Source organism: Giraffa tippelskirchi, chromosome X (genome assembly GCF_054371585.1).
Source record: "Giraffa tippelskirchi isolate mGirTip1 chromosome X, T2T-mGirTip1v1.2.pri, whole genome shotgun sequence".
NCBI classification, from domain to species: domain Eukaryota; kingdom Metazoa; phylum Chordata; class Mammalia; order Artiodactyla; family Giraffidae; genus Giraffa; species Giraffa tippelskirchi.
In genome coordinates, this window is record NC_137289.1 from 141,463,478 (window position 1) to 141,490,166 (window position 26,689).

The 26,689-nt window shown below is 42.3% G+C and overlaps 1 protein-coding gene and 1 non-coding gene across 2 annotated transcripts in view; one reads left to right on the forward strand and one right to left on the reverse strand.

The window, feature by feature from the left end:
- The window catches only part of LOC145536248 (collectrin-like), a 64,914-nt gene that overhangs the window by 5,342 nt on the left and 32,883 nt on the right, over window positions 1-26,689 (forward strand). The window contains exons 4-5 of the mRNA XM_081565261.1: window positions 18,350-18,463; window positions 22,996-23,190. Of these exons, the coding sequence (XP_081421387.1) occupies window positions 18,350-18,463; window positions 22,996-23,190 (309 nt within the window). The remainder of the gene's footprint in view (window positions 1-18,349; window positions 18,464-22,995; window positions 23,191-26,689) is intronic.
- Window positions 1,726-1,832, reverse strand: LOC145537331 (U6 spliceosomal RNA). Its single transcript, XR_014076351.1, has one exon. It is a non-coding gene; the product is annotated as a U6 spliceosomal RNA (small nuclear RNA).

The window sequence follows — 26,689 nt, forward strand, 5'->3', positions numbered from 1 at the left end:
TTTTCTTAAACGTTTTAGTACAGTTTTAATAGTTTTACATTTTTGTCTATTCTTCTGGAGGAATCTTCCCTATTTGTGATGTTTCTTTTCATCTCTATTTGTGATTAGAGTAACACTCCTGGTTTCTCTCTACCCTCTTCCTTCACTATTCCCCTTGAGAGGTGAAATGACTGGACTGATCTGATTGATAGGCTGGAAGGTGAAGCTGGCATGCTCTCAGACAGCACACATTTTTCTGTGCTGTTCCTCACACTAAATACAGAACCAGGCCCTGCCTGGGCAGGCTCACACACCCTCATGGCTGTTTGTGCTGTCTATAGCTGTGGACTGTTTAGATTGGTAGGTACCAGATCCTAAGGTGTTAAATATCTTGCCTGTTACTCCAGTATGCTTCAGATAGCTGCTTCAATTCAGCTCTACCTGGATCATTAGAGATGAATTTATCTGATTTCAGAATTTTTTGAAAATCATATCCTCCAGTGAAGTCTTATTTTGGTCTCCTGTTTGCTTCATTCTTTTGTCTTCTGTTAAGAACCTGGCAAAGAGGGTTTCTATTTATTGGTCTTACTCAAAGCCACAATGTATTATGCATGAGCTGTGAATATAAGGAATAAAACAGAAGAGTAACATTTGGAGGAACAAAATAAACATACAATATGTGGATTTGTGTGTACACACACACACACGTATTTTAAAATATGTAACATATTTACATGATTCAAAAAATTAAAAGAAGGGGGTATAAGGTAAAAAAAATTATGCCCTAAGTGAACTCTACTCCTATTTTATAGATTTTTAGAAAAGATATATTTGCTTTTATCTTATGCCTTTAAACTGAAGCATTCTTTCTGAAATGATATTAATATCCTTTTAAAAATAAAGTAGAAGATTGCCTTCTAAAAAAATCAAAAAGGAAAAATATAAGGAGAAAAGGGAACCCTAGTACTCTGTTGGTGGGGATATAAATTGGTGCAGCTACTTTGGAAAACAGTATGGGGTTTCCTCAAAAAACTAAAAATATGTGTAAGGGCATAAATATATTTATTATGTTTGTAAAAATTCATTCTGTATAATTGCAGACCAAGGTTGCTCTTCTATAATTTATGGTATATTATGTTGTTGTTGTTGTTTTTTGCACTTGAATCATCTTTTTTGTTGTTGTTGTTATTTTAAATTAGTTTATTTATCTATTTTTTAACTTTACAATATTGTATTTGTTTTGCCATACATTGACATGAATCTGCCATGGGTGTACACGTGTTCCCCTTCCAGAACCCCCCTCCCATCTCCCTCCCCATCCCATCCCTCTGGGTCATCCCGGTGCACCAGCCCCGAGTACCCTGTATCATGCATCGAACTTGGACTGGCAATTCGTTTCACATATGATAATTTACATGCTTCCATGCCATTCTCCCATATCATCCCACCCTCACCCTCTCCCATAGAGTCCATAATACTGTTCTATTTATCTGTGTCTCTGTTGATGTCTTGCATACAGGGTTATCTTTACCGATTAACTAAATACCATATATATGTGTTAGTATACTGTATTGGTGTTTTTCTTTCTGGCTTACTTCACTCTGTATAATAGGCTCCAGTTTCATCCACCTCATTAGAACTGATTTGAATGTATTCTTTTTAATGGCCAAGTAATATTCCATTGTGTATATGTACCACAGCTTCCTTATCCATTCATCTGCTGATGGGCATCTAGGCTGCTTCCATAAAAATATGGAACGCTTCACAAATTTGCATGTCATCCTTGCGCAGGGGCCATGCTAATCTTCTCTGTATCATTCCATTTTTAGTATATGTGCTGCCAAAGCGAGCACGGGGATATTATGTTTTAAAGACCATCTTGGAATACAATTAGAGAACTTAGTATTTTGATGTACTAAGACCTATTTTAAGTTTAATATTTTACCTCTGCAAAAACTTTAAAGATGCTATTTTCAATAAGTTAAAAAAAAACCCTAAAACTAGAATTACAGTATGACCCAGCAGACCATTCCTGGTTATATATCAGAAAAAAGAAACATGCTAATTCAAAAAGAGACACACATCCCAATGTTCATAGCAATGTTATTTACATTAGACAAGCTACAGAAGCAAACTAAGTGCCCATCAACAGATGAACAGATACAGAAGATGTTGTATACACACACACACACACACACACACACACACACACACACAAATGGAATACTACTCTGCCAGAAAAAAAGAGTGAAATTTTACCATTTGCAACAATGTGGATATACTTGGGGGGTATTATATTTGGTGAAATTAAGTCAGACACATACTGTGTGTTATCGCTTCTATGTGAAATCTAAAAAATAAAGCAGACTTGTGAATATAACAAAAAGAAACAGACTCAGATATAGAGAACAACCTAGTGACTACCAGAGGGGAGAGGGAAAAGGGAAGGACAAGACAGGGGCATGGGATTAAGAGGTAGAGTCTGCTGTATGTAAAATAAATAAGCTACAAGGATATATTATATAGCACAGAAAATATAGCCAATACTTTATAACTATAAATGGAGTGTAGCCTTTAAAATTGCGAATCAATATGTTGTACCCCTGAAATTTATAAAATATTGTATATAAACTATACCTCAATTAAAAAAAAAGAAAAACATAAGAAAAAAAGGCACTGGTCATCTCACAATGCTAAAACCCCTCAACTAGTCTCTTTTAATCTTACTGTTATTCTTGATCAGCAGAATTTATACATACTCTTTTTATTATACTTTTACTTCTTCTCAGTGCAAAATTTCATCTTGTGACTATGTTAAATCATGCTTCCATTCTTAGGAAAAGTTAATTTAAATTCATAATATTTTAGATTGATTTTGAGAAATTCACTTTTGAAACTTTTTATTTTCCCAAGCCTGCGCCTTGTAGGAGTCTGTGAATATATGATCTGGTTTATTTGCTGAGATGTTTTAACTGGGTGCATAGGCTATATGTAGTAGCTTTTGTTGCCAATGTCTGTTGAAAAAATTGAAAAGTGCAAAACTAGATTGGGGTTCAACAAATTTTTTCTGGTAAATGCTCAGCTTGAGTCTCAGCAGTACTGCTGTCAGAAGGCTGAGTGATGAGGGCTGCCTAATGAATCAAGATGTGTTTAAGATGCAGTACAGGTACTAGGCCCGATTCTACATGTGCTGCCCTAAAGGTGGCTGCATCTTTACATGAGCAGGTGGCCCTCTGGGAAAGGGGACCACACGACACAAGATGAATTGAAAACAACTTCCCAGTCAGACTGCCTCTCCCAAGTGTGACAGATAACAGAAAAACACCAGTAGCTTGGGAAATGGATCAGATTTTAAACCTGCCTTTCAGAGGTCTTTTCGTGCCAGTGTCAGGCATATTGAATTCTAGAGGGTGGGATATAGCCCTTTGAAGATGGCTTCAGGGATTCAAATCATGAACATTTGCCAGTTTTTAAAATTTTTTTTTCTTGCCACATCATTGCATATTCTATGGATATTGCAGAAAACTTAGACATACTGAGGTACACTGGATGGAAAATGTAAAGAACAACTCACTAATGAGGGCTTCCCTGGTGGCTCAGTGGTAAAGAACCTGCCTGCTCATGCAGGCAAGAGACAAAGTTTTGATACCTGGCTCAGGAAGATCCTCTGGAGGAGAGAGAGCATGGCAACACACTGCAGTATTCTTGCCTATAGAATCCCATGAACAGAGGAGCCTGGAGGGCTATAGTCCATGGGGTCACAAAGAGTCAGACATGACTTAGCAACTCAACAACAACTCACTAAAGACAGCAATGAACAGAGTAAGGAAGACTCTCAATTTCATCCCAGCTATTACCCATTCCTAACTACAGTATCTCTTCTATCAAGCGTGATCACCTCCATGACACAGGGCTAGTGTCTCCTCTGCATATTTGGGAATGTATGAGCGGCCTACCCTTGACCCAGTAGAACCTGGATGGACTCTGCAGGAGGGTGTTCCTTCTAGAGTGAGGTCCTGGCCGCCTCCATGCAGGACTTACGTCCAGTCACCGTGACCCCACGCAGGCAGTGGAAGAGAAGGTCAGGGGTCCCAGAGGCAGAGGTGTGGGCCTGCAGGGAGGGGGTGGGGTGTCTCCACCACCCTCCCCGGAGGACAGTGGGATGGGTGGCAGCGGTCTGCACTCACAGCCCACAGGGAGCTGACAGGTGGGTCCATGTCAGGAGCTGGTGCCCAGGCCACACTAGTGGCAACCTTGCCTGCTCCCCTGCCCACCTCAGGTCACACAGAGCCGCCAGTAGAGAGAGGAGTCGTCTGTGAGAGGAGAGATGGGCACTTCGCTCCCCTACTTGCACACGTTCCGAGGAGTAGCACCAGAGTAGCAGTGCCTAGAGCTCTGGCCACCATGAGCGTGTGTCCAGGCACTGAGACCGTCCTGTGGGTGGAATAGAGACTGCTGCCTGCCTCTCAGCTGGAGAAGGCTGAAGGCGAAGGCAGCTCGAGCCTGCACGAGCGAGAGAGGGCGGCTTTGCCAGCAGTCTGCGCTCAGATGGCTGCGGGGGCCAAGTGGAGGCCACTGAAGGGAGCTGGACAGGCCTGTGGGGCCCAAGATCCAAGTGCAGGGCCCAGGGAAGGCGGAGAGTGGGCAGGCAGGGCAAGATGGAAGCCATCATCTGTGCCAGGGGAAGGGCCAGTGCAGAGGTCGCCACACCTCCTCCGAAGGCCCCAAGTGCGCTGTGGATGGACAGGAGGGCCGCCATGATGAGGCCACCAACGGGCAGGGGGCGCCACGGGGAGCCCACCTGGGGAACCAGAGCTGGCGTTTTCCTCTCCTGCAGATCCGCGCCCCCTCCCCTGTCCCTTTTCCATCCCTCAGTGAGCAGGAGTTGGGGGAGGTCAGGGGCTATGGGCAGGAGGAGTGGAGCCTGGAGAGCAGAATGCACCCTGCACAGGCCAGCCCAGTGGGGGAGGGAAGCTGGGTGTTAGAGGCGGGAAGACGGTTGATCTAGGTTTTGATCAGACCAGCCTGAGCTCTTAAACACCCAGAAATGACACGCCAGCTCCATCAGCGCCTCCAGACGCTGCAGGGAGTGAAGGAGAGAAAGAGCTGACACAGCACCCAAGGCAATGGCGTGAGAAGCAGAAGACTCTTCTTCACTGGGCCCTCCTGAGGCTGCATGTGCTGCAGTGCTGGGTGGGAGCCAGAGAATTTGGTAGCTACTATCGGAAGCCTGCTGTGTAGGCTGCTATGTAGGCCCTGAGATTTCAATGATGGATAAATCCAGGTCCCACAAAGGACATTCCCAAGAAGCTGGCCCAGAGAGACATGGAAGATGAATGAAATGTGACAGAACCAGTTCGTTTGAAATCATTACTTACTAATCTTGATATCAGGTGGTTTCCTTGCTCTTCCATGAGTTTTTCTTTTTCTTTTTTTTTTTTTTAATAAATTTATTTATTTTAGTTGGGGGCTAATTACTTTACAATATTGTAATAGTTTTTGCCATACATTGACATGAATCAGCCATGGGTTTACATGTGTTCCCCTTCCCGGACCCCCCACCCACCTCCCTCCCCATCCCATCCTTCTGGATCATCCCATTGTCCCGGCCCTGAGCCCTTGTCACATGCATCGAACATGGAATGGTGCTCTGTTTCACATATGACAATACACATGTCTCAATGCCATTCTCCCAGAACGTCCCACCCTCACCTTCTCCCTCAGAGTCCATAAAATTGTTCCATGCGTCTGTGTCTCTTATTCTGTCTCGCATATAGGGTTATCGATACCATCTTTCAAATTCCATATATATGCATTAGTATACTGTATTGTTGTTTTTCTTTCTGGCTTACTTCACTCTGTATAATGGGCTCCAGTTTCATCCATCTCAGTAGAACCGATTCAAATGTATTTTTTTTAATGGCTGAGTAATATTACATTGTGTATATGTACCACAGCTTCCTTATCCATTCGTCTGCTGATGGACATCTAGGTTGCTTCCATGTCCTGGCTATTGTAAACAGTGCTGCGATGAACATTGGGGTACACGCGTCTCTTTCAATTCTGGTTTCCTCGGTGTATATGCCCAGCAGTGGGATTGCTGGGTCATATGGCAGTTCTATTCCCAGTTTTTTAAGGAATCTCCACACTGTTCTCCATAGTGGCTGTACTAGTTTGCATTCCCACCAACAGTGTAAGAGGGTTCCCTTTTCTCCACACCCTCTCCAGCATTTATTGCTTGTAGACTTTTGGATAGCAGCCATTCTGACTGGTGTGAAATGATACCTCATTGAGGTTTTGATTTGCATTTCTCTAATAATGAGTGATGTTGAGCATCTTTTCATGTGTTTGTTAGCCATCTGTATGTCTTCTTTGGAGAAATGTCTGTTTAGTTCTTTGGCCCATTTTTTGATTGGGTCGTTTATTTTTCGGGAATTCAGCTGCAGAAGTTGCTTGTATATTTTTGAGATTAATTGTTTGTCTGTTGCTTCATTTGCTATTATTTTCTCCCATTCTGAAGGCTGTCTTTTCACCTTGTTTATAGTTTCCTTTGTTGTGCAAAAGCTTTTAATTTTAATTAGGTCCCATTTGTTTATTTTTGCTTTTATTTCCAATATTCTGGGAGGTGGGTCATGGAGGATCCTGCTGTGATTTATGTCGGAGAGTGTTTTGCCTATGTTTTCCTCTAGGAGTTTTATTGTTTCTGGTCTTACGTTTAGATCTTTAATCCATTTTGAGTTTATTTTTGTGTACGGTGTTAGGAAGTGTTCTAGTTTCATTGTTTTACAAGTGGTTGACCAGTTTTCCCAGCACCACTTGTTAAAGAGATTGTCTTTTCTCCATTGTATATTCTTGCCTCCTTTGTCGAAGATAAGGTGTCCATATGTGCGTGGGTTTATCTCTGGGCTTTCTATTTTGTTCCATTGATCTATATTTCTATCTTTGTGCCAATACCATACTGTCTTGATGACTGTGGCTTTGTAGTAGAGCCTGAAGTCAGGCAGGTTGATTCCTCCAGTTCCATTCTTCTTCCTCAAGATTGCTTTGGCTATTCGAGGTTTCTTATATTTCCATACAAATTGTGAGATGATTTGTTCTAGTTCTGTGAAAAATACCATTGGTAGCTTGATAGGGATTGCATTGAATCTGTAGATTGCTTTGGGTAGAATACTCATTTTCACTATATTAATTCTTCCAATCCATGAACACGGTATATTTCTCCATCTGCTTGTGTCCTCTTTGATTTCTTTCATCAGTGTTTTATAGTTTTCTATATATAAGTCTTTTGTTTCTTTAGGTAGATATATTCCTAAGTATTTTATTCTTTTTGATGCAATGGTGAATGGTATTGTTTCCTTAATTTCTCTTTCTGTTTTCTCATTATTGGAGTATAGGAATGCAAGGGATTTCTGTGTGTTAATTTTATATCCTGCAACTTTACTATATTCATTGATCAACTCTAGTAATTTTCTAGTAGAGTCTTTAGGGTTTTCTATGTAGAGGATCATGTCATCTGCAAACAGTGAGAGTTTTACTTCTTCTTTTCCTATCTGTATTCCTTTTATTTCTTTTTCAGCTCTGATTGCTGGGGCCAAAACTTCCAAAACTATGTTGAATAGTAGTGGTGAAAGTGGGCATCCTTGCCTTGTTCCTGACTTTAGGGGAAATGCTTTCAATTTTTCACCATTGAGGGTAATGTTTGCTGTGGGTTTGTCATATATAGCTTTTATTATGTTGAGATATGTTCCTTCTATTCCTGCTTTCTGGAGGGTTTTAATCATAAATGGATGCTGAATTTTGTCAAAGGCTTTTTCTGCATCTATTGAGATAACCATATGGTTTTTTTCTTTCAATTTGTTAATGTGGTGTATTACATTGATTGATTTGCGGATGTTAAAAAAACCTTGCATTCCTGGGATAAAGCCCACTTGGTCATGATGTATGATCTTTTTAATATGATGTTGGATTCTGTTTGCTAGAATTTTATTAAGGATTTTTGCATCTATGTTCATCAGTGATATTGGCCTGTAGTTTTCCTTTTTTGTGACATCTTTGTCTGGTTTTGGAATTAGGGTGATGGTGGCCTCATAGAATGAGTTTGGAAGTTTACCATCTTCTGCAATTTTCTGGAAGAGTTTGAGTAGGATAGGTGTTAGCTCTTCTCTAAATTTTTGGTAGAATTCCGCTGTGAAGCCGTCTGGTCCTGGGCTTTTGTTTGCTGGAAGATTTCTGATTACAGTTTTGATTTCCGTGCTTGTGATGGGTCTGTTAAGATCTTCTATGTCTTCCTGGTTCAGTTTTGGAAAGTTATACTTTTCTAAGAATTTGTCCATTTCTTCCAAGTTGTCCATTTTATTGGCATATAGCTGTTGGTAGTAGTCTCTTATGATCCTTCGTATTTCTGTGGAGTCTGTTGTGATCTCTCCATTTTCATTTCTAATTTTGTTGATCTGATTCTTCTCCCTTTGTTTCTTGATGAGTCTGGCTAATGGCTTATCAATTTTGTTTATCTTCTCGAAAAACCAGCTTTTAGTTTTGTTTATTTTTGCTATGGTCTCTTTTGTTTCTTTTGCATTTATTTCTGCCCTAATTTTTAAGATTTCTTTCCTTCTACTGACCCTGGGGTTTTTCATTTCTTCCTTCTCTAGTTGCTTTAGGTGTAGAGTTAGTTGATTTATTTGATTTTTTTCTTGTTTCTTGAGGTACGCCTGTATTGCTATGAACCTTCCCCTTAGTATTGCTTTTACAGTGTCCCATAGGTTTTGGGTTGTTGTGTTTTCATTTTCATTCGTTTCTATGCATAATTTTATTTCTTTATTGATTTCTTCTGTGATTTGTTGGTTATTCAGAAGCGTGTTGTTTAGCCTCCATATGTTGGAACTTTTAATAGTTTTTTTCCTGTAATTGAGGTCTAATCTTACTGCATTGTGGTCAGAGAAGATGGCTGGGATGATTTCAATTTTTTTGAATTTACCAAGGCTAGATTTATGGCCCAGGATGTGATCTATCCTGGAGAAAGTTCCATGTGCACTTGAGAAAAAGGTAAAATTGATTGTTTTGGGGTGGAAACTCCTGTAAATATCAATTAAATCTAATTTGTCTATTGTATCATTTAAAGTTTGTGTTTCCTTGTTAATTTTCTGTTTAGTTGATCTATCCATATGCGTGAGTGGAGTATTAAAGTCTCCCACTATTATTGTGTTATTGTTAATTTCCCCTTTCATACTTGTTAGTATTTGCCTTATATATTGTGGTGCTCCTATGTTGGGTGCATATATATTTATGATTGTTACGTCTTCTTCTTGAATTGATCCTTTGATCTTTATGTAGTGTCCTTCTTTGTCCCTTTTCACATCCTTTATTTTAAAGTCTATTTTATCAGAAATGAGTATTGCGACTCCTGCTTTCTTTTGGTCTCCGTTTGCATGGAATATGTTTTTCCATCCTTTCACTTTCAGCCTGTGTGTGTCCCTAGTTTTGAGGTGGGTCTCTTGTAGACAGCATATATATGAAAGTAGAAAGGATGATGCAAGTGAAAGACTAAGTGGTAGAAAGTTCTGCTTTTATTAGATCAGGTTACATTAAGTTTTCTTGGGACTTTGAAGATAGTAAACAGGTGTTTTCAAGTTTTTGTTGTAAAGTTTAGTCCAGATTTTTGAAAAGATTTTCACAGGAAGTTTTAAATGTTGAAAGTATTATCTCAGGAAATTATGATTAAATTTTAGTCCATTTTCCAGGTCAACTGAGAAATTTATCTGCCTCCTTTACTCAAATAATGTTTTTATAGGATAATTTATCAATTTTAGCGAAGTAGAAGTGTAACTCAAGCACAGTGTTCTCTTTCTGAGTAAAATGATGTAGGGCACAGAATGAATTTCTTCCTCTAATTGTTCAGGGATAAGCCTTGTGATCTAAGAAGGAACAACATGCTCTTGTATCCATGGTAAGGGGATTAACGGTCTTGTGCTTGTGAAACAGCAGCCCAGCTCCTATTTAGTCCTTTGATTTCAAGAAACAAGAGCCCGATTCTTCTCAGCCCAGTTGGCCCTGTCTGGTGCCATTGATGAGAAGTGGCAGTGGAGCCACTTCTTGGACAGGTACCTTCCGTCCAGGGCTCCCCACACTTTAGGAAAGGGAGTGGACATTTCTATCTTTTTAGTGGTTTGCTGACAGAAGCAATTGTTTATGTATAAGTATTACTGTTTCTGACACAGTTTGACAAATTTATGATTCAAGTGAATACAAAGAATTCCATCAGACCCCTGTATATTCACAAATCTTGAAAATGTTTGTTTTCTATTTAGCTGTGCTAGTGCAATTTCACTCATTATTTATTTTTATTGAAGTGTAATATATCCCATTATGTGAGCTACAAGTGTAAAACATAATGACTTGATATTTGTGTGTGTTGTGAAATGATCACCACAGTCAGTCTGGTTAACATCTGTCACCATACACTGTAATAAGATTTTCTTTTTCTCGTGATGAGAACTTTTAAAGATTTAGGCATTTCAGTTTACTTATTACATCAAAACATGCTTTAAAAGACATGGTTAGTTCAGTAAGTGCTGTTGGCTGAGTTTTCGTTTCATGCAAACCCTAGAGGACATTCACTGTGGTCACACTGGGATGAAAAGTCATGGAAGAAGTCATGCTGGTTGGACATGATGTATAAATGGAAGGAATTTGCATCTTTTGGTTGCTAAGTAAATGATCTACTGAAATCTGTAAATCAGTCTTCATGTTACTTACTTTAGCACCAACTTTCCTTACATGTACACTTCCTCTTGGCTATTTCTGTCTGCAGAGTCTCCGTATACTAGAGAGTCCTCTGTGGTATGTTGTCTGAACATTTGTGACTGGGGAAACAAAGGTTTGGGGAAGAAATCTCCCTCCTTTCCTTTATTCCTTTTCTGTTATTGCTATGCTACCCCCAACTTAGTTTCTCTGTTACTCTCTTTTTGGGATAATGTAGAAACAGTGAATAAAAACAATGGAGCTCATTTCTCCATTCTGTTAGTTCATCCATCCACCCACTCATTTCATAGTCCCTGAGTGTGCACATGGACGGCTCTTTGGGAACACAGGGCCACACAGTGTAGGGTAGACCTGGGCCTTGGCCTCAGGCCCCAGGCCCCAGGCCCGGAGAAGTCTTGTGTTGCTGATGGACAGGGTGTTTGATAGGCTTCCAGTGGACATCAGCTGATAAAATTGAAAATGGTGTTCAAAGCTTAGTCTATGGAGTTCTCCTGTGGGTAAAACTTAGAAACCCTCCTGACAAAGACTGTGGACAAGCCATGTGGAATTCAGACGTCCTGCTCTCCCCACAATCCTGGGTCTATTCTCAGATGGAGCATGGAGATTGTGGGCAGATTCTGGCAACTTGGGAGTTTTGGCTCCCATGTTGGATTTAATCTTTTGTTAGGCTCACACTGTGAACTTGATCTTCAAGAGTCTTTTTTAAAAAAAAGTATGTATTTTTTTAATTGAGGGATAATTGCTTTACAGAATTTTGTTGTTTTGTTAAACCTCAACTTGAATCAGGCCTAAGTGTACACATGCCACCTCCCACTTGAACCTCCCTCCATCTCCCTCCCCATCCCACCCCTCTAGGCTGATACAGAGCTCCTGTTTGAGTTCATAATTCCCCCGAGCCATACAGCAAATTGCCATTGGCTACCTATTTTACTGGCTTAAAGCTGGCTTAAAACTCAATATTCAAAAAACTAAGATCATGGCATCCGGTCCCATCACTCCATGGCAAATAGATGGAGAAACAACGGAAACAGTGACAGACTTTATGTTCTTGGGCTCCAGAATCACTGGAGATGGAGATGCAGCCATGAAATTGAAAGACGCTTACTCCTTGGAAGGAAAGCTATGACCAACCTAGACAGCATACTGAAAAGCAGAGACATTACTTTGCCAACAAAGTTCTGTCTAAGCAAAGCTACAGTTTTTCCAGTAGTCATTTATGAATGTGAGAATTGGACTGTAAAGAAAGCTGAGTGCCGAAGAATTGATGCTTTTGAACTGTGGTGTTGGAGAAGACTCTTGAGAGTCCCTTGGACAGCAAGGAGATCAAATGAGTCAGTCCTAAAGGAAATCAGTCCTTCCAATGGACTGATGCCGAAGCTGAAGCTCCAATACTTTGGCCACCTGATGTGAAGAGCTGACTCATTGGAAAATACCCTGATGCTGGGAATGATTGAAGGCAGGAGGAGAAGGGGACAACAGAGGATGAGACGGTTGGATGACATCATTGACTCAAAGCACATGAGTTTGAGGAAGCTCCGGAGTTGGTGATGGACAGGGAAGCCTGACAGGCTGCAGTCCATGGGGTCTCATAGAGTCAGACAGGACTGAGCGACTGAATTGAACTGAACTGACCTATTTTACATATGGTAATGTAAGTTTCCGTGTTACTCTCTGTATACATCTCACCCTGTCCCAAGAGTCTTAATAGCACTAAATGCCCTTGCAGTTAAATTCTTCTCCTAAGCCTCCCTAACCATAGTGGCCAATCATTGTTAGCTCTTAGTGAGCATCTGTGAGTGAATGAAGCCTGCTTACCATCCCGGCTCTTAACTCAGGGACCCATCTCCTGGGCGACAGTGGACATGAGAAGCCGGTGTCCCACCCCCCATTTCTCCCTCTTGTTGCACCTGACCGCCCTGGGCGGATACTCCCTCGGTGAACGTAGTGGGGATGGTCACAGTAGAAGGAGCTCTCCCCGCCTGTGGTTTATCTCGTGTTGGACTTCAGTGTCTTATCCCTGTGGGAACCAAGACAGCGGTTAATTTCTCAAAGGCTCTTCCAAACCAGGAGACAACCCCAGCCCACTGGGGCATCTCCCTCTTCACATGCAGTCTCTGCTTTGCAACTGCCTCCAGAAGCAAGGGTGTGCTTTCCCCTGGCCCTTTCCCCACATTCTTGCTACTCTAGGAAGTAGGCTTACTCCATCCTAGGTCAACTGCTTTAATCGGAACAAAATGGAAACACATCTCTGCAATTCTGTCTATTTCTGCAGTTGTTATTTGTAGAACACAAGCTTATTGGTGTATTTGCTTAAAACCTTAGGCTTACTTTTTTTGGCCAAACCATCATGTAGGAGGGAAACTTACTATTCTTCTATTGAGGAAGATCCAAAGCAGCTAAAACTAATCACCTTTTTGCTCATATCAGTTTTGGAGAAATGATGCTTCTTAAGACATAGAATGAGAGATATCCTAATAAATACTTGGTCCATTTGAGTATATAAAAGCACTAGTTAAAAATTTTTGGGTAATTATTAAGGCTACTCTTATACGGATGACCTCAATATCTTTTGGTTGAATTCAGCTTATTTTCAAAGTACATTTGTATCTGTTATGTGGTTATCAATGAAGCCAGTAAAAACTGTTACTTTTCCATTGCCTTCTTTTATTCTTAGGAGATCATTTTACCATGCCCAGGTAACTTTAAAAATCACTGCTTTGCTCCTCTGTTTCTATGAATGTGTGTAAATTTCTCCTCTATTTCTATTAATACGTGTATGTGTTTGTGTAAACTTGACAAAGATATCTCTATCTATCTATCTATATACTTACAAAAGGGTTGCAAAGTAATACAGAGCTCCTGTGTACCAGGGACCCTCCACCTGGGGGGACTTCATCCTTGCATTGCTCCCAAGGATATGTGGAAATGTCTGGAGCTTTTTGGTTTTCACAGTTGGATCTGCTACGGACAAGAGTTATTTAGCTTAAAATGTTAACAGTACTGAGGTTGAGAAACTCGGCTCTAGACCCGTTTCCTAATGGGTTAAATTCGCCATGACAGATATATCAAAATTAAGAAATTCTCTGCATCCTTACCGGCATTTGATATTAGTCACCTTTTTGAGTTTTGCCAACCTGAAGATGATAAATGAGTAGCTCCTTTTTAAAAATTGCATTGTCTGATTGTTATGGGCTGTGTGCTTAGTCGTGTCTGACTCTTTGCCATTCCATGGACTGTCACCCGCCAGGCTCCTCTGTCCATGGGGATTCTCCAGGCAAGAACTCTGGAGTGGGTTGCCATGCCTTCCTCCAGGGGATCTTCCCAATGCAGGGATTGAACCCAGGTCCCCTGCATTGCAGGCGGATTCTTTACCGTCTGAGCCACCAGAGAAGCCCAGGAATACTGGAGCGGGTAGCCTATCCCTTCTCCAGAGGATCCTGCCAACCCAGGAATCGAACCGGGGTCTCCTGTTAATAAGGCCCAAAACATGAGTCATTCGCACCCCAAACATTCTACAAATTGGGGGATATGTTATTGTCCAGCACACACCATTTCATTGTGTTCACCTCTGTGTCTTTGAAAATGGCATGTTTGGGGACACCAGGCTTGACTGTTCTTGCCAGTAGAGGTCACTGTCCCTCAATGATTCTCCACCAGTGTCATTCTGCACCATCCCCCCCACCCCACTGGGAATATCTGGCAGTGACTGGAGACAGGTTTGATTTTCACCAAGTAGGTTATGTGCTGTCACCTAGAGGAGAGGTACCAGAGAGTGAGTGAAAGTCGCTCAGTCGTGTCCGACTCTTTGCGGCCGCATGGACCGTAGCCTGCCAGGCTCCTCTGTCCATGAAATTATCCAGGCCAGAATACTGGAGTGGGTAGCCGTTCCTTTCTCCAGTGGATCTTTCGAAGCCTGGAATCGAACCCAGGTCTCCCGCATTGCAGGCAGATTCTTTACCAACTGAGCCACCAGGAAGACCCAGAGGGGAGTTACCAGGGTTTCTGCTCAAACCCTATGATGCCGAGGTCTGCACCCCACAGAGAATTGTCTGGCCCCAACAGAGCCAAGGTGGAGAAAAGATACTGTGGATAAAATCCTAATATTTGAATCTTTGAAAGGAAGACAGTGACAATCCTCATAGTAATAATGAAACTATTTTTATTATTATTTAAAAGAAGAACAACCTTTAACCTCTATAAAAGTTGTAAGGGAAAAGCACGCCTTCCTGAGAAGGGTCTTCTTGGGGGAAAAGGCAGCAAGGAGTGAAGGCTTGGGAATTAGCGGTGTCCCCTCAGTGTGGGCTCTGCAGGGTGAAGGGATGGTCGGGGGCTTGGCTGATGTGCTGGCTGCGGTGGAGGGAGGTGGCTTGGCGGTATATGTGACTCAGGCAGGGGTAGGGCAGGGCTCAGCTGGGTAAAAAGAACTGTGGGTGGGAGTTTCATGGGGAGGTGGTGGCCGGGCCCTGGCTCTCTGGACACGAGGGGGACATCGGGCTGCAGGAGGCCCGGGACAGAGTGCTGATCTGCTCCCATCTCTGCAGGGAGGCTCTGTGACTCTGCCCTGGGGTTTGGGGGTGGTGGGTGGGGGGAGTGGGGGGGTGCTGGCCTTGGAGCAGGGTGGGCTGCAGACAGGGAAGGCTCAGGCAGGGCCAGAGGTCTGGCCCCGGCTCAGTGTCCTCTTCTCAGACGCTGTGGCACCCACATCAGAAGCAGCTTCTCAGAGGCCCCGGCTTGGGCACAAAGGCAGGGAGGGACCACTCCGTTCCTCCACACGGGCTGGAAGGCCGACAGCCTGGGCTCCAGGCTCTGCCTCCTTCTCTTGATCTCAGAGCAGTCAAACAAGTGAGGCTCATCGAACCTCCTTTTTCCTTTCTGGCATCGACTGAGGGGCCTCATTCCGGACTCATTGGCACAGAGTTTCGGTTGCTCTGGGCTGGGCGGACACGTGAAGAAGCTGCCCGTGCGTTCAGGGAGGGTGATCTGGATGGTCACCAGGCTCCGTCTGCTGCAGGGGTGGCGGCCGTTCCACAGGCGACTCGTCCTGAAAGTCTTGCGATGGTTGGAAAAGCGCAGCCCCATGAAGCGGTGAAGGAGCAGCCAGCTGGGAAAGCGCCTCCAGGCCTGGGACACCAAGGCCCTGCGGGCCAGGCTACATAAAGTACAAGCCGGGCGAGTTGTACCAGAGCCGGATTCTGCGGGCCCGGGTCGCGCGTCGGTACCTCAGGACTTGGCCTGGGTCCCGGCCCAGTGGGAGGCGGGCGGGCCTGGCCCATGGGAACCGGGGCTGCGCGGCCTTGTCTGTGCCCAGCCACCCACCCAGGCACCTGCTCAGGAAGCTGCCCATGCTGGCCGGGCGGCGGGGTCGGATCTTTGAGCTGCTCTGGCTTCTAGGCGTCCGAGGTCCGCAGACGTGAAGCGCAGGAGGCTCAGGCGACCGTTGGCGTCGGGCTACAGGCAGGCGCGTGTGGCGTTGGCACCTCGGGATCCTCTGGGCTCAGGGTACTGCGCACACTAGGACTGTGCCCCCGGACACAGGACCTCAGCGGCTGCCCCTGCCCTCTGAGCAGAGTGGTTCCTCCGAGCTTCGGCTGCAGGCTCTGGATCTTAGCTCTGGGCAGATGAGCCTAGGAGTGCCTGAAATCTTTGTGCTTTATATTTGAAGGGACAAAAATGAAACAGTGTCCAAGTTTTTGTGTTCTTGTCTTTTGAAGTAAAACAGTGACTGAAAAGATAATGATTGGGCAATGCGAAGATATAGAAACAAAGAACAGCTTTTGGGCTAGGGAACTGGTAACAGTTTAGACTGTAATTCGCCTACATAGCAGAATCACTTGACTCCCAGTTCCCTGAAAGATACAGATAAAGGCCTGAAACACGTTTCTAAGTTGTTTTTACAGGAGGCATTCCCCCCACCCCTCAGGGCTTCCTGGGTGTCTCAGTAGTAAAAAAAAAAAAATCTGCCTGCCAATGTAGGAAATGCAGGAAACGCAGGTTCTATCCCTGCATTGGGAAGGTCCCCTGCAGAAGGGAATGGCAAACCACTCCAGTATTCTTGCCTGGGAAATCCCATGGACAGAGGAGCCTGGTGGACTGCAGTCCACGGGATCCCAGAATCAGACACGACTGAATGACTGAGCTGGCAAGAGCACAACTCCCTCCAGTTGAAGAAAACTGCCGACCACAAGAACATAGATCCTAGACTGGTTGAAACTTGAAAATTGATGATGCTTGAAACTTCACCTTGATGCCACCAATCCAAGAATTGTTCATGAGGTGATCACGCCCTGCTCCTTGAACACTATAAAACTCCTCACTACCCCCTCCAGAGTGGGTCACACAATCTTGAGGGCATTAGCCCACTGTGGCCCCCTCTGCCAGGCAAAGCAGTTAAAGCTACTCTTTTATACTTCACCCAAAACTCTCTCTGCATTTCTGTTCAACACTGTTGAACAGAGACCAAGTTTGGCAACAAAAACATAATCTGTACCAGGTCTTGAAAACTACAGAAAATTGACAGAAAGGCATTCTCTTTCATTGTGTAAGAAAGAACACAATTCACTTGAATGCTCCTTTAAGGGAAAAGGGTGAATTTCCTTGTATCCCTAGAGGCTGTGTTTCTTCTAGTGAAAGTGAAAGTTGCTCAGTCATGCCTGACTCTTTGCGACCCCATGGACTTAGTCCATGGAGTTCTCCAGGCCAGAATACAGGAGTGGGTAGCCTATCCCTTCTCCAGCGGATCTGCCCAACCCAGGAATCGAACCAGGGTCTCCTGCATTGCAGGCGGATTCTTTACCAAGTGAGCTATGAGGGAATGGTTGCTAATGTCACTTTTGGGAATTTTATTTTTAAGGACTGGAGAAAGTCATTCAGGTTTTATTTTTTAACCCTGACTATGTTGTTGTAGTGTGGACTCGCCTGTAATTTTCTACCTTCATGCATTTCATGCATTCACTAATGCCATTTCTTTCTTGTGAAATAAGAAATGATCCAGGTATACAGGGTAGAGTGAGGCACATTTCCAGTTTACACATGGAAGCTGATACCTACAAAAACAGTGTTCAAAGCCTCTTGCAAACATTAGAGCCTCTCTGTCCAAAAGTCTGTTACTGGGCCGACACCAATACTGAAGGAAGTGAAGGGCAGAGACAGTGGCCAACAGAGGCAGGAAGTAGTGGATCAGCAGATTTGTCTGGTTCTGAGAGGTGGAAGGTTGAATGAGGAGGACACGAGAAAGATCTTGATGAGGAAACAGAAAAAACTTCAGTATTAGTGAGGCCAGGCCAAGTGTTGAGGAAACGGATGTTGTCAGCTAACAGGTGATGGAGGTTGCAATTCCTGCCGCCTTCCGCTGAGTCATTCCTTATGTTTTTTGGGTTTGTTTTACTTTTGGTAAATTTCTTATTTAAGAATGATCCCCAAGCCTATGATTTGGACATAAAGGAAATTTCCTGTATTATTTTCTTATTAATAAAACATTTCTTCATAGTAGTAGAAATGAGTTAATTCATAGCTACGATACCTCTTAAGATGGTCATAACACCGAAGTGGAGTTACAATGCAATTTGGTATTTTTTTCTTATAATGTATTTTTTTTTCTTCCCATCATCTGCAGAATTTCCCATGTCCTACTTTGCAATGTAACCCAGCGGGTGTCGTTCTGGTTTGTGGTTACCGATCCTTCAAGAAATCACACCCTTCCTGCTGTTGAGGTACAGTCAGCCATCAGGTAATCACTGCTAAGTATGCCTTCTCCTGGTAAATCACCTTGTTGATTAATTCAGCGGTTTTCGTAGATTTTGAAGACTTCTCTCTCTGCTTCACAACGATTTGTTTATTACGATGTCAGTGATTTCGCTGTGGTGGGCCAGAGGCCACCCGCATGGAGTGGGCAGAGGCTGGGGATGCTAAGTTAACATCCTCCAGTGCCCAGGACAGCACTTCCCAGCAAAGAACTGGCCAACCCCAAGTGTCAGTCGTGCTGTGGTTGAGAAGCTCTGCTTTAAACATTAGCTAAGAAGGTTTCATTCTTTCTTCTTTTGGCAAGAACACCTTGTAAGGCACTATTGTGTGATGGTTCATCACATGCATTCTTGAGCCTGAATGCTCAGGTTTTGAATAGTCGTTTTCCCTCTTGATAGCTATTAGAATACAGACAAGTTACTTCCCCTCTTTTTGCTTTCCTCTTATCATCTATAAAACAGAAATAATTATGGTACTCTCCTCTCAGAGTTGTTCAGTAGATAAATGCAAAGCATTTCAAGGAGCAAGTCATACCTTTGACTTTTATTTAGAAGTCAAGAAAAATATTCACATTTCTTGGGTTTCTAAGGACTTACCTTCTTGAGTTAATGTTCAGTCTTTACCCTGAAAACGTACTTTTTTGGGGGGAAAAAAGGTAAGATCTTGACTCTTACATAAATGAGAAATAAATACTATCAAGAATTTTGGGCTTTCCTGGTGGTTTAGGTGGTAAAGAGTCCACCTGCAATGCGGGAGACCTGGGTTCGATCCCGGGGTTGGGAAAATCCCTTGGAGAAAGGAACAGCTACCCATTCCAGTATTCTGTCCTGGAGAATTCCATGGACTGTATCCATGGTGTCACAAAGAGTCGACACCACTGAGCGACTTTCACTTTCACGTTCATCAAAGATTTTATTATCTTATGAGTTACTGAGGGAACTAGTAAGATGTTAAAGCCAGTTTAATGGAGACTTCAAGGGAGCATGCAAATATAGGAATTGAAGATTTGTGGTGTTTATTTACTAAAAGATATGCCAGTCTATCCATTGGCAGTGCTCCACCAGACACAAATCACCTGATTTTCTGTGGACAAGAATCATTTACATTATATTAGTTTTCTCTAACTTACAGATTTGAAAATTAATTCAAAGACAGTAGAAGGTGGAAATTGTTCAGAAGGATAGACTGGCCAGACAGACACTCAGTCATATTTTTCACCCATTTCAAGTTTTACCCATTTTTTTCTGACAGTTCCCCTCCTCCTCTCCTTGGGATTAGAATAAACTTTCGAAAGTGAAATATATTCCTTTCTGCACAGAAGCAGAGGATGCAATTTTTATTTCAATTAGTGTGCAGTTTACGTGCGTCAAAACTTCAAATCCCACACATGATTGGTGTTGGGCAAATTGATTTGGAAATCAAGAAAAATATACACATTTCTTAGGTTTCTAAAGATTTACCTTCTTGAGTTAAAGTACAGTCCTTTCCTTTAAAACATACTTTTTTGGAAAAAAAGGTAAAATCTTGACTCTCATATAAATGAAAAATAAATACTGTCGAAGATTTTGGGCTTCCTTTGTGGCTCAGCTGGAAGAATGAGTTCCCCAAATAATCTCGACCCTGAGAAAGAAAGATTGAAACAAAGTTCAGTCTCCTTACAGAAGGATTTACCGGTTATTGAAATGCACATTTTTCTCATTATATCTAGTGAAGGAACTCCTTTGCTCTTTGCAAAATGTTAGCATTTAAGGCAATATGTGTGTAATCGAATGCCAAATGTGTTTGTGTGAACAATCATCTGTTTCCCTTGTTGAAGTGAAGGCATTGAGGCTCTGTACCAATGGGAAATGGTTTAAGAAGGTTTGAATTAAATTGTTTCTGCACTCTTGCCACTAAGAATACTGCTGAGAGCCACTACTTAGGGAGTAAAAATTAGGAATATTGTATTTTGTGAGAAAAGGGATTTTATTAAAGCCCTGTGATCAAGGAGGGCTACAAGGAAAATGAGGGCACCGTGGTTAAACCAGGCTTCAGTTATGGTGAGGAGGAGGAATGAGTGCTTAGGCTGAAGGTCGAGGACGGAGATGAATATGTTCACAACAAAATGTCTGTTTCAAAGGCCCCAGTAGGAAGGGCTGTGTAGTGGATGATGGCCAGTAGAATGGGAATGTATATCATGGTATGGATAGGGCCCATCAGGAGTGTATGAAATTAAAGGAAACACTACCAGGAGGGCAGGGCAGAGTGAAAAGAAAGGAGATGGTACCTAGAAGGCAGCTAATAGGAATTTCAAGGCTGAAGAATCTATGTCATTGGGCAAAATGATACTGGTTCCACCTAATGCTTGCTTAATATTTTCTGGTTCACGAGGCATATTCTGATGCATCTTTGGCGTTTAGTATCGCCAGTCATTTCTGAGTTATTATTGTTATCCCTGCTTCATAAATGAGAAAATTGAGGCTCAGGGAGATTAATTGATTTTCCCAGGTCACCACGTGAGAAAAATAAAGAATGACGATTTGAACGCAGGCACACTCCAGTGAACCCCCCCCCACCCCACCCCCAACTAGAGTATCCACACCTATGGAATTAGGTGAGGGGATGAAAGATCAGTTGTAAGATGTCTGCTTTGGGTCTGTTTTGAGGACCTGGCCTTATTCAAGGCCAATTTTGACTAGAAAGTATCCATGGTGACTGATGCCTGTTGGGGATTTCAGTGATAGATGGAGATATAGTTTGTTTTGAACTAGAACTTCTGATCAGCCTGACTGCTAAGCAACAAAGTAGACAGAATGAGAACGCGGAGCAACTTTTCATTTTACTGTTATCTGTTGGTAGAGGGGCTCATCATTTTGTGGAAAGTTTTGTGTTATCAAAATTAGGTTACGAAAAAAGAAATCATTCCATCGTTTGATAAAAATTGCATTGAAATTATCCTGTGCTGCAGATTACCTGGCTAGGATTCTCCTTCCCGTGAGTAATCATGCCTCCCTGTAGATTTTCATTTGCTAAGGGTGGTCTTTCCTGACACCCTGGTACTGGTCTGCAGAGATTCTGAAGCTATTACGCTCAGGTTCAAGATGTGCACTGTCCAGTACAGAACTCAGCATTCACACGTGGCTCTCAAGAACTCGAAATGTATCTAATCCAAGATTAGATATGCTCTGTGTGTCAAGTACACACCGAATTTCAAGGACTCTGCCCAGAATACAACGTGAACCAACTTACTATTGATTACATGTTGAAATTAAATTTTCTTGGATATACTGGACAAATGTATATTATATTAAAATCAGTTTTGCCTATTACTGTTTTTCTATTGCAGCTCCTAGAACATATGACATCACATAAGGTTCACATATTCTGGTTTTCATTTCTGCTCTAGAGGTGGTTGAAATCAGCTCATCTAGTGTAAATTCAGAAAAAGCCATACAGTATCTCCAAGAAATCGCACCTAATTTGCAAATTCCAGCTGGAAATTTAGTTTTAGTCAAATAAGTTTTTGCTACCAACCCCTCCCTGACTGCTACCACCACCCAAAATGCAGATTTCCCCCAGGGAGCCTAATACATTTACCTTCGTGTTTCTCTAAACTTTTGGACTCCTAAAGCACCGTTTGTTTACTTTAGTCATACGGAACTACTTGCAGTTGATGAAACAAATCATACTGTATACCAGGTCTCCAATTCCTGTGCTCACTGCAGGTCTGAAGCGAGTGCTTTGGGTCTGAAGTGTTCCTACTTGTGTTTGAGGGCAAAACACAGCTCAAAACTTGTCTTCCTAGGAAACCAGCTCTGACTTCTTACTATGATGACACCTCTGCTGTATTCCCACTGTGCCCATTTTTACCTCTTTCAGAGAACTTTTTCTACTGCACTGTGATTGTGGAGGGACTGATGGGCTGTTGTTCTAGACTGTAAGCTACTTGGGTATTTTTTTTTTTTTTAACCGTTTGTATCTCTAGCACCTAGCAGAAGATCTGGTACTTTGTAAGTTTTCAGCGACTGTTTGTTGAATTGAATGGAGAAAAAGAAAACAGATCAAACTGATGGATTTGCACTCCTCCTGGCTTCATGTTTTCTTTCTGCTCCTGGTTTTCTTTTATTCTTATGTTCATCACCCACTTTTTACATATTCGTTTGTGTTTTCAGGCTGTTGGTGTTTATGTAAGCCACTTAAATAGAGTTCCATCATTTTAATCTAGATGCTACCTCTCAGGAAATAAAATGTGGTGGGCAGAGCTCAAAACTCAGGAATTCCTGTGACTTCTAGAACGTTCATGACAATGGAGGGCAGTAGTGCATAGACAAGCACCTCTCTGGCAGCCAGCACCACCACTTAACGAACAGAAAACCACAGCGTGATTGCCCTCATCAGACTGTCTGTTCAACCTGAAGTCTTCTGCTGGGGAGATGCTCTGTTTGCAGAGAGGGTGGTAATCTCAGGGACACAGGGCTCTACCTTTGGTTTCTAATGTTTCTTCTCTCTCGTTTGTTTTCCATCATCCTTGTATTTTAGAATGAATAGAAACCGGATCAACAATGCCTTCTTTTTGAATGACCAGACTCTGGAATTTTTAAGAATTCCTTCCACTCTTGCACCACCTGCGGACCCATCTGTGCCCATCTGGATCATTATATTTGGTGTGATATTCTGCATCGTCCTTGTGGCAACCATGCTATTGATTTTATCAGGAATCCGGCAACGTAGAAGGTAAGATATTTATAAAGGGAGAGATTGAAAGAGCATTTTCCTGTTTCCTCATGACTTGGAAAAATAAGGAGAGGATTTTCCCCTACCTGAAGCGAATCCCTTATATTGTAAACTGAAACACTGGGCAGTTTTCAAAATATCACTCATGCTTTTGATTTTGGACCCTTTTTGGAGTCCAGAGTCCTTTACTATGACTACTTCTATTGCCATCTTTCTTTCTTTTTTACACCATGTGTATGTTTCATGTCTAGAGTTGTTTTTAATATCTGGGTTATAATTTTTTACGCTGGATATACAGAGCTTAGCAGGCTTTTTGGATAGGCAGGGTTAATCTTTGGTTTTCAGCCACCTCCAAATACTAGTTCCTCCACCGTTGTTTTCCTGCCCTCCTTGGCCTGCCTCTTCCAGTGCTACAACCACCATCTTGTACCAGATACTTTTGTGATGTCTTTACATTCCCTCCCTTTGGACGCTCTTCCCTCGAATCCTGTGATTTTATATAGACCCACGTTCTTCACATTGGCCTTTGAGTCATCTCCCTGTATCAGAATCACCCGGAACACTTGTTGAACATGTAGGTTCCTTTGCTCTACAAAAGAGCCACTGAAGTTCATTCTCTGAAGGGGATGCATTCTTTTAATTGGAACTTAGTTGATGTACAATTGAAAGAGACACGTCTTAGTGAATATCCAGCTAATTCAGTTTTTTGAGGTCTTCCGATTTAACTACTTACATTTCGATTACCACTCATGGAGTTCGTTTAGCTGAATTCTGGGGCACATGCAAACTTTGCTGTCTGAATTACTGATATTACGTCCAGAGAGAATTTCAGACTGGTGAAAGAGTTACTAAGGTAGGGAGGAAACAAAGCTTTCACAGTGAAAGGAGAAAATAATCTTGTTTACAAGCACCTCTGATATAGAGGGCAAGTGGAGAGAGTCCTCAGCTCTCCTCTGATGCTTCTAAACCTTCCCTTCTGACACCAAGGAAGAGGAATTCTGTTAAGTGGGCATCACAGGGACACACATTGGTTTTCAAAAGCGTTGGTGCCCACATGGGACACGCAGGTTGTGTTTGGCCAAGTTTGTGTTTGAGTAAATGTTTCTGCTGAGATTTTCCACTTTCCGTATGGTTCACGCTGGTGATTAGCAGAAGGTAATCATTTTAAATTTGCAGCTTTGCAATTTTTTTTCACAAATGATCAGTGAAATGCTATGGAATGAACGTGATCTATGTCTAGTCCCTGAATTAAACTTAAGGATTAAGATGAAGTTGTAATTGCTTGATTTTCTTGCTCTTGGCATGACATGTAATGCTGAGGGACTTGATCCAAATGATTAATTTGTTTTCTTTTGCTTTCTAGAATATTAAGAAATATTGTGTTGCAGTATTTGCATGCCTGTGTTTAACAGCTTGAAGTTTTATACTAATCCTGAAATGCTAGGGTTCTGTGCTTTCTAGCAGTTGTAACCTTCATGAATTCACTTCATCCCCTTGTTTCCCAGTTTCCTCACTAGTATGCTGTGGTGTAGGTGGTGGAAGAATGGGCTTTGGAGATGGACTACTTGGATTCAAAGTATTTATTGGCTAGACTCTGCTCTTGGATGTAATGCATTAACTGTATGGCTATCAGGAAGCACAGGCAACGAGTCAGAGAAGCCAAGCTGAAGAGAACATGGTTTGTGGTGCTGGAGTCAAGTTGGTTAAATGTTTCTTTACTATCTGTGCATAGATAACTTTGCCCGAGGGACAGTGAGGTTTATTAGAAAGAATTAATTTGTTGGAATCAAAAGTTAATAGAGTAGCATTCTCAAAGGAGCGCCTAGCACACAGCAAGTGCTCAGAAAGTGTTAGCTCTTAGTGTTATTTCATTATCCTGCTTTTGCTGGTCTTTCAGTTCGTCTGTACTGGGATCAGCTATCTTCCTTCTGAGCAAACTCTGCAGTAATATAATAACTGGGCGTGTAGCATCATAATCTGTTGCTTGGGAGAGGTGACCCTGTTGCTACAACCTTGCCTTCACAAATTTAGTTCATGTTCAAACCAGGAAAACAGATGTGTCAACAGATGTCTCCTGTGTCAACCTGGAGAGCATCAATAGTTAGCAAATAGAGACAGGACAGTCATGATAACCTTCTGAAAAGAAATTGATTTGTTAGGTTTTCCACTTGATATGGAAAAATTTTGCTGGGTTTCTCTTGGGAAAAGTATTGCCTCAAAAGTGGAGAGAGGGTGCAGTTTGAAGTGGGAGGAGCTCTGATCTTTGTGATGAAAGTTTTGTCTATTTGTCGAAAAGACAGAAGTTGCCCTCAAAAGCCTTTAGTGTTGAGGAGGACATAGATTTGTTCAAGAATGCAATCCACAGGTTAGATACTAATTAATATAGTTTGTGTGATAGAACATCTTAAACCTAGAAGATCAGAACGGACCACAGGGTCATCTGAATCACCCTTCCTACTTTTATAGAAAAGAGTGCCAGTGTCATCTAAGCCATGTGCATCTTTTAAGTTGGAAAAATTCTCAAGTGAAGCTTTAACTCTTCTGTTAGCTGTGTCAATAACAGCATTCCATTGATTGTTCAGAACCTCTGGGTGGAAAGTGTGCAGTCACTATGGCCCAAACTAGGTGAACTCAAATACTAGCTGTACCTGTTAGCTGAGTGAGGTTTGCTGCATCATCAAATTTCTCCATCTGTGAGGGAGGTAATGTCTCACAGGGCTTCTATGAAGATTGGGTGAGAAAAATGTGTGTAAAATATAATATGTACTAAATAAATAGTAATTATGATCCAAGATGAGCTTAACCCACTTCTGTGATTAAAGAATGCTGGAAAAGATCACTTTTCCATCCAGATATTGCCACAGTACTGCAGAAGGTTCTCCAATTCACTGGCCTATTGCTTGAGATTTTATTAGTTAACAAACACCTATTTTAAAAAGCAAGAGGTAGAGGTCTTGTTAGGTTAGCTGTTTACTGTAATAGTGGTGAACTGGCTAATCGGCCTTCTCTCTAAAGAAAACAATACCCTGATTCGTAGCATTTGCCGATTTCCTATCCAGTCTGAAATTTCTGAATATTTTAACAGTCTCCTCTTGCAAGCCTGAACCAGCAGGTTTCAGCATGTCATCACAACTGCTGCCTCTTCGGCTAGCAAATTTGAGGAGATTGCTTCCTTTCTCTACTACCATCTAGTTGAGAATAGCAGTTTGTGAAATAAGAGGTTTGTGGAAGGAAAAGAGTTAGAAAAGTGATTTTTTTCTTTTAGAGAACAATTAGGAAGTTGGGTAGGTGGAAAGGCAACCAAGACAAACTGCATATACTTGGCAATGACATCTGTACTAGATCTGTGTCTAGCCCCAGGCTGGAAGTGGATATTTTAGCTCTTTGGTCAGCTTTATGATAATGGTTATGATGATGGTGGTGACAGTGATGGTGGATGATGGTGATGATAGTGATGGCTTTAATGGTGGGAATGATGTGATAATGGTAATGATGATGA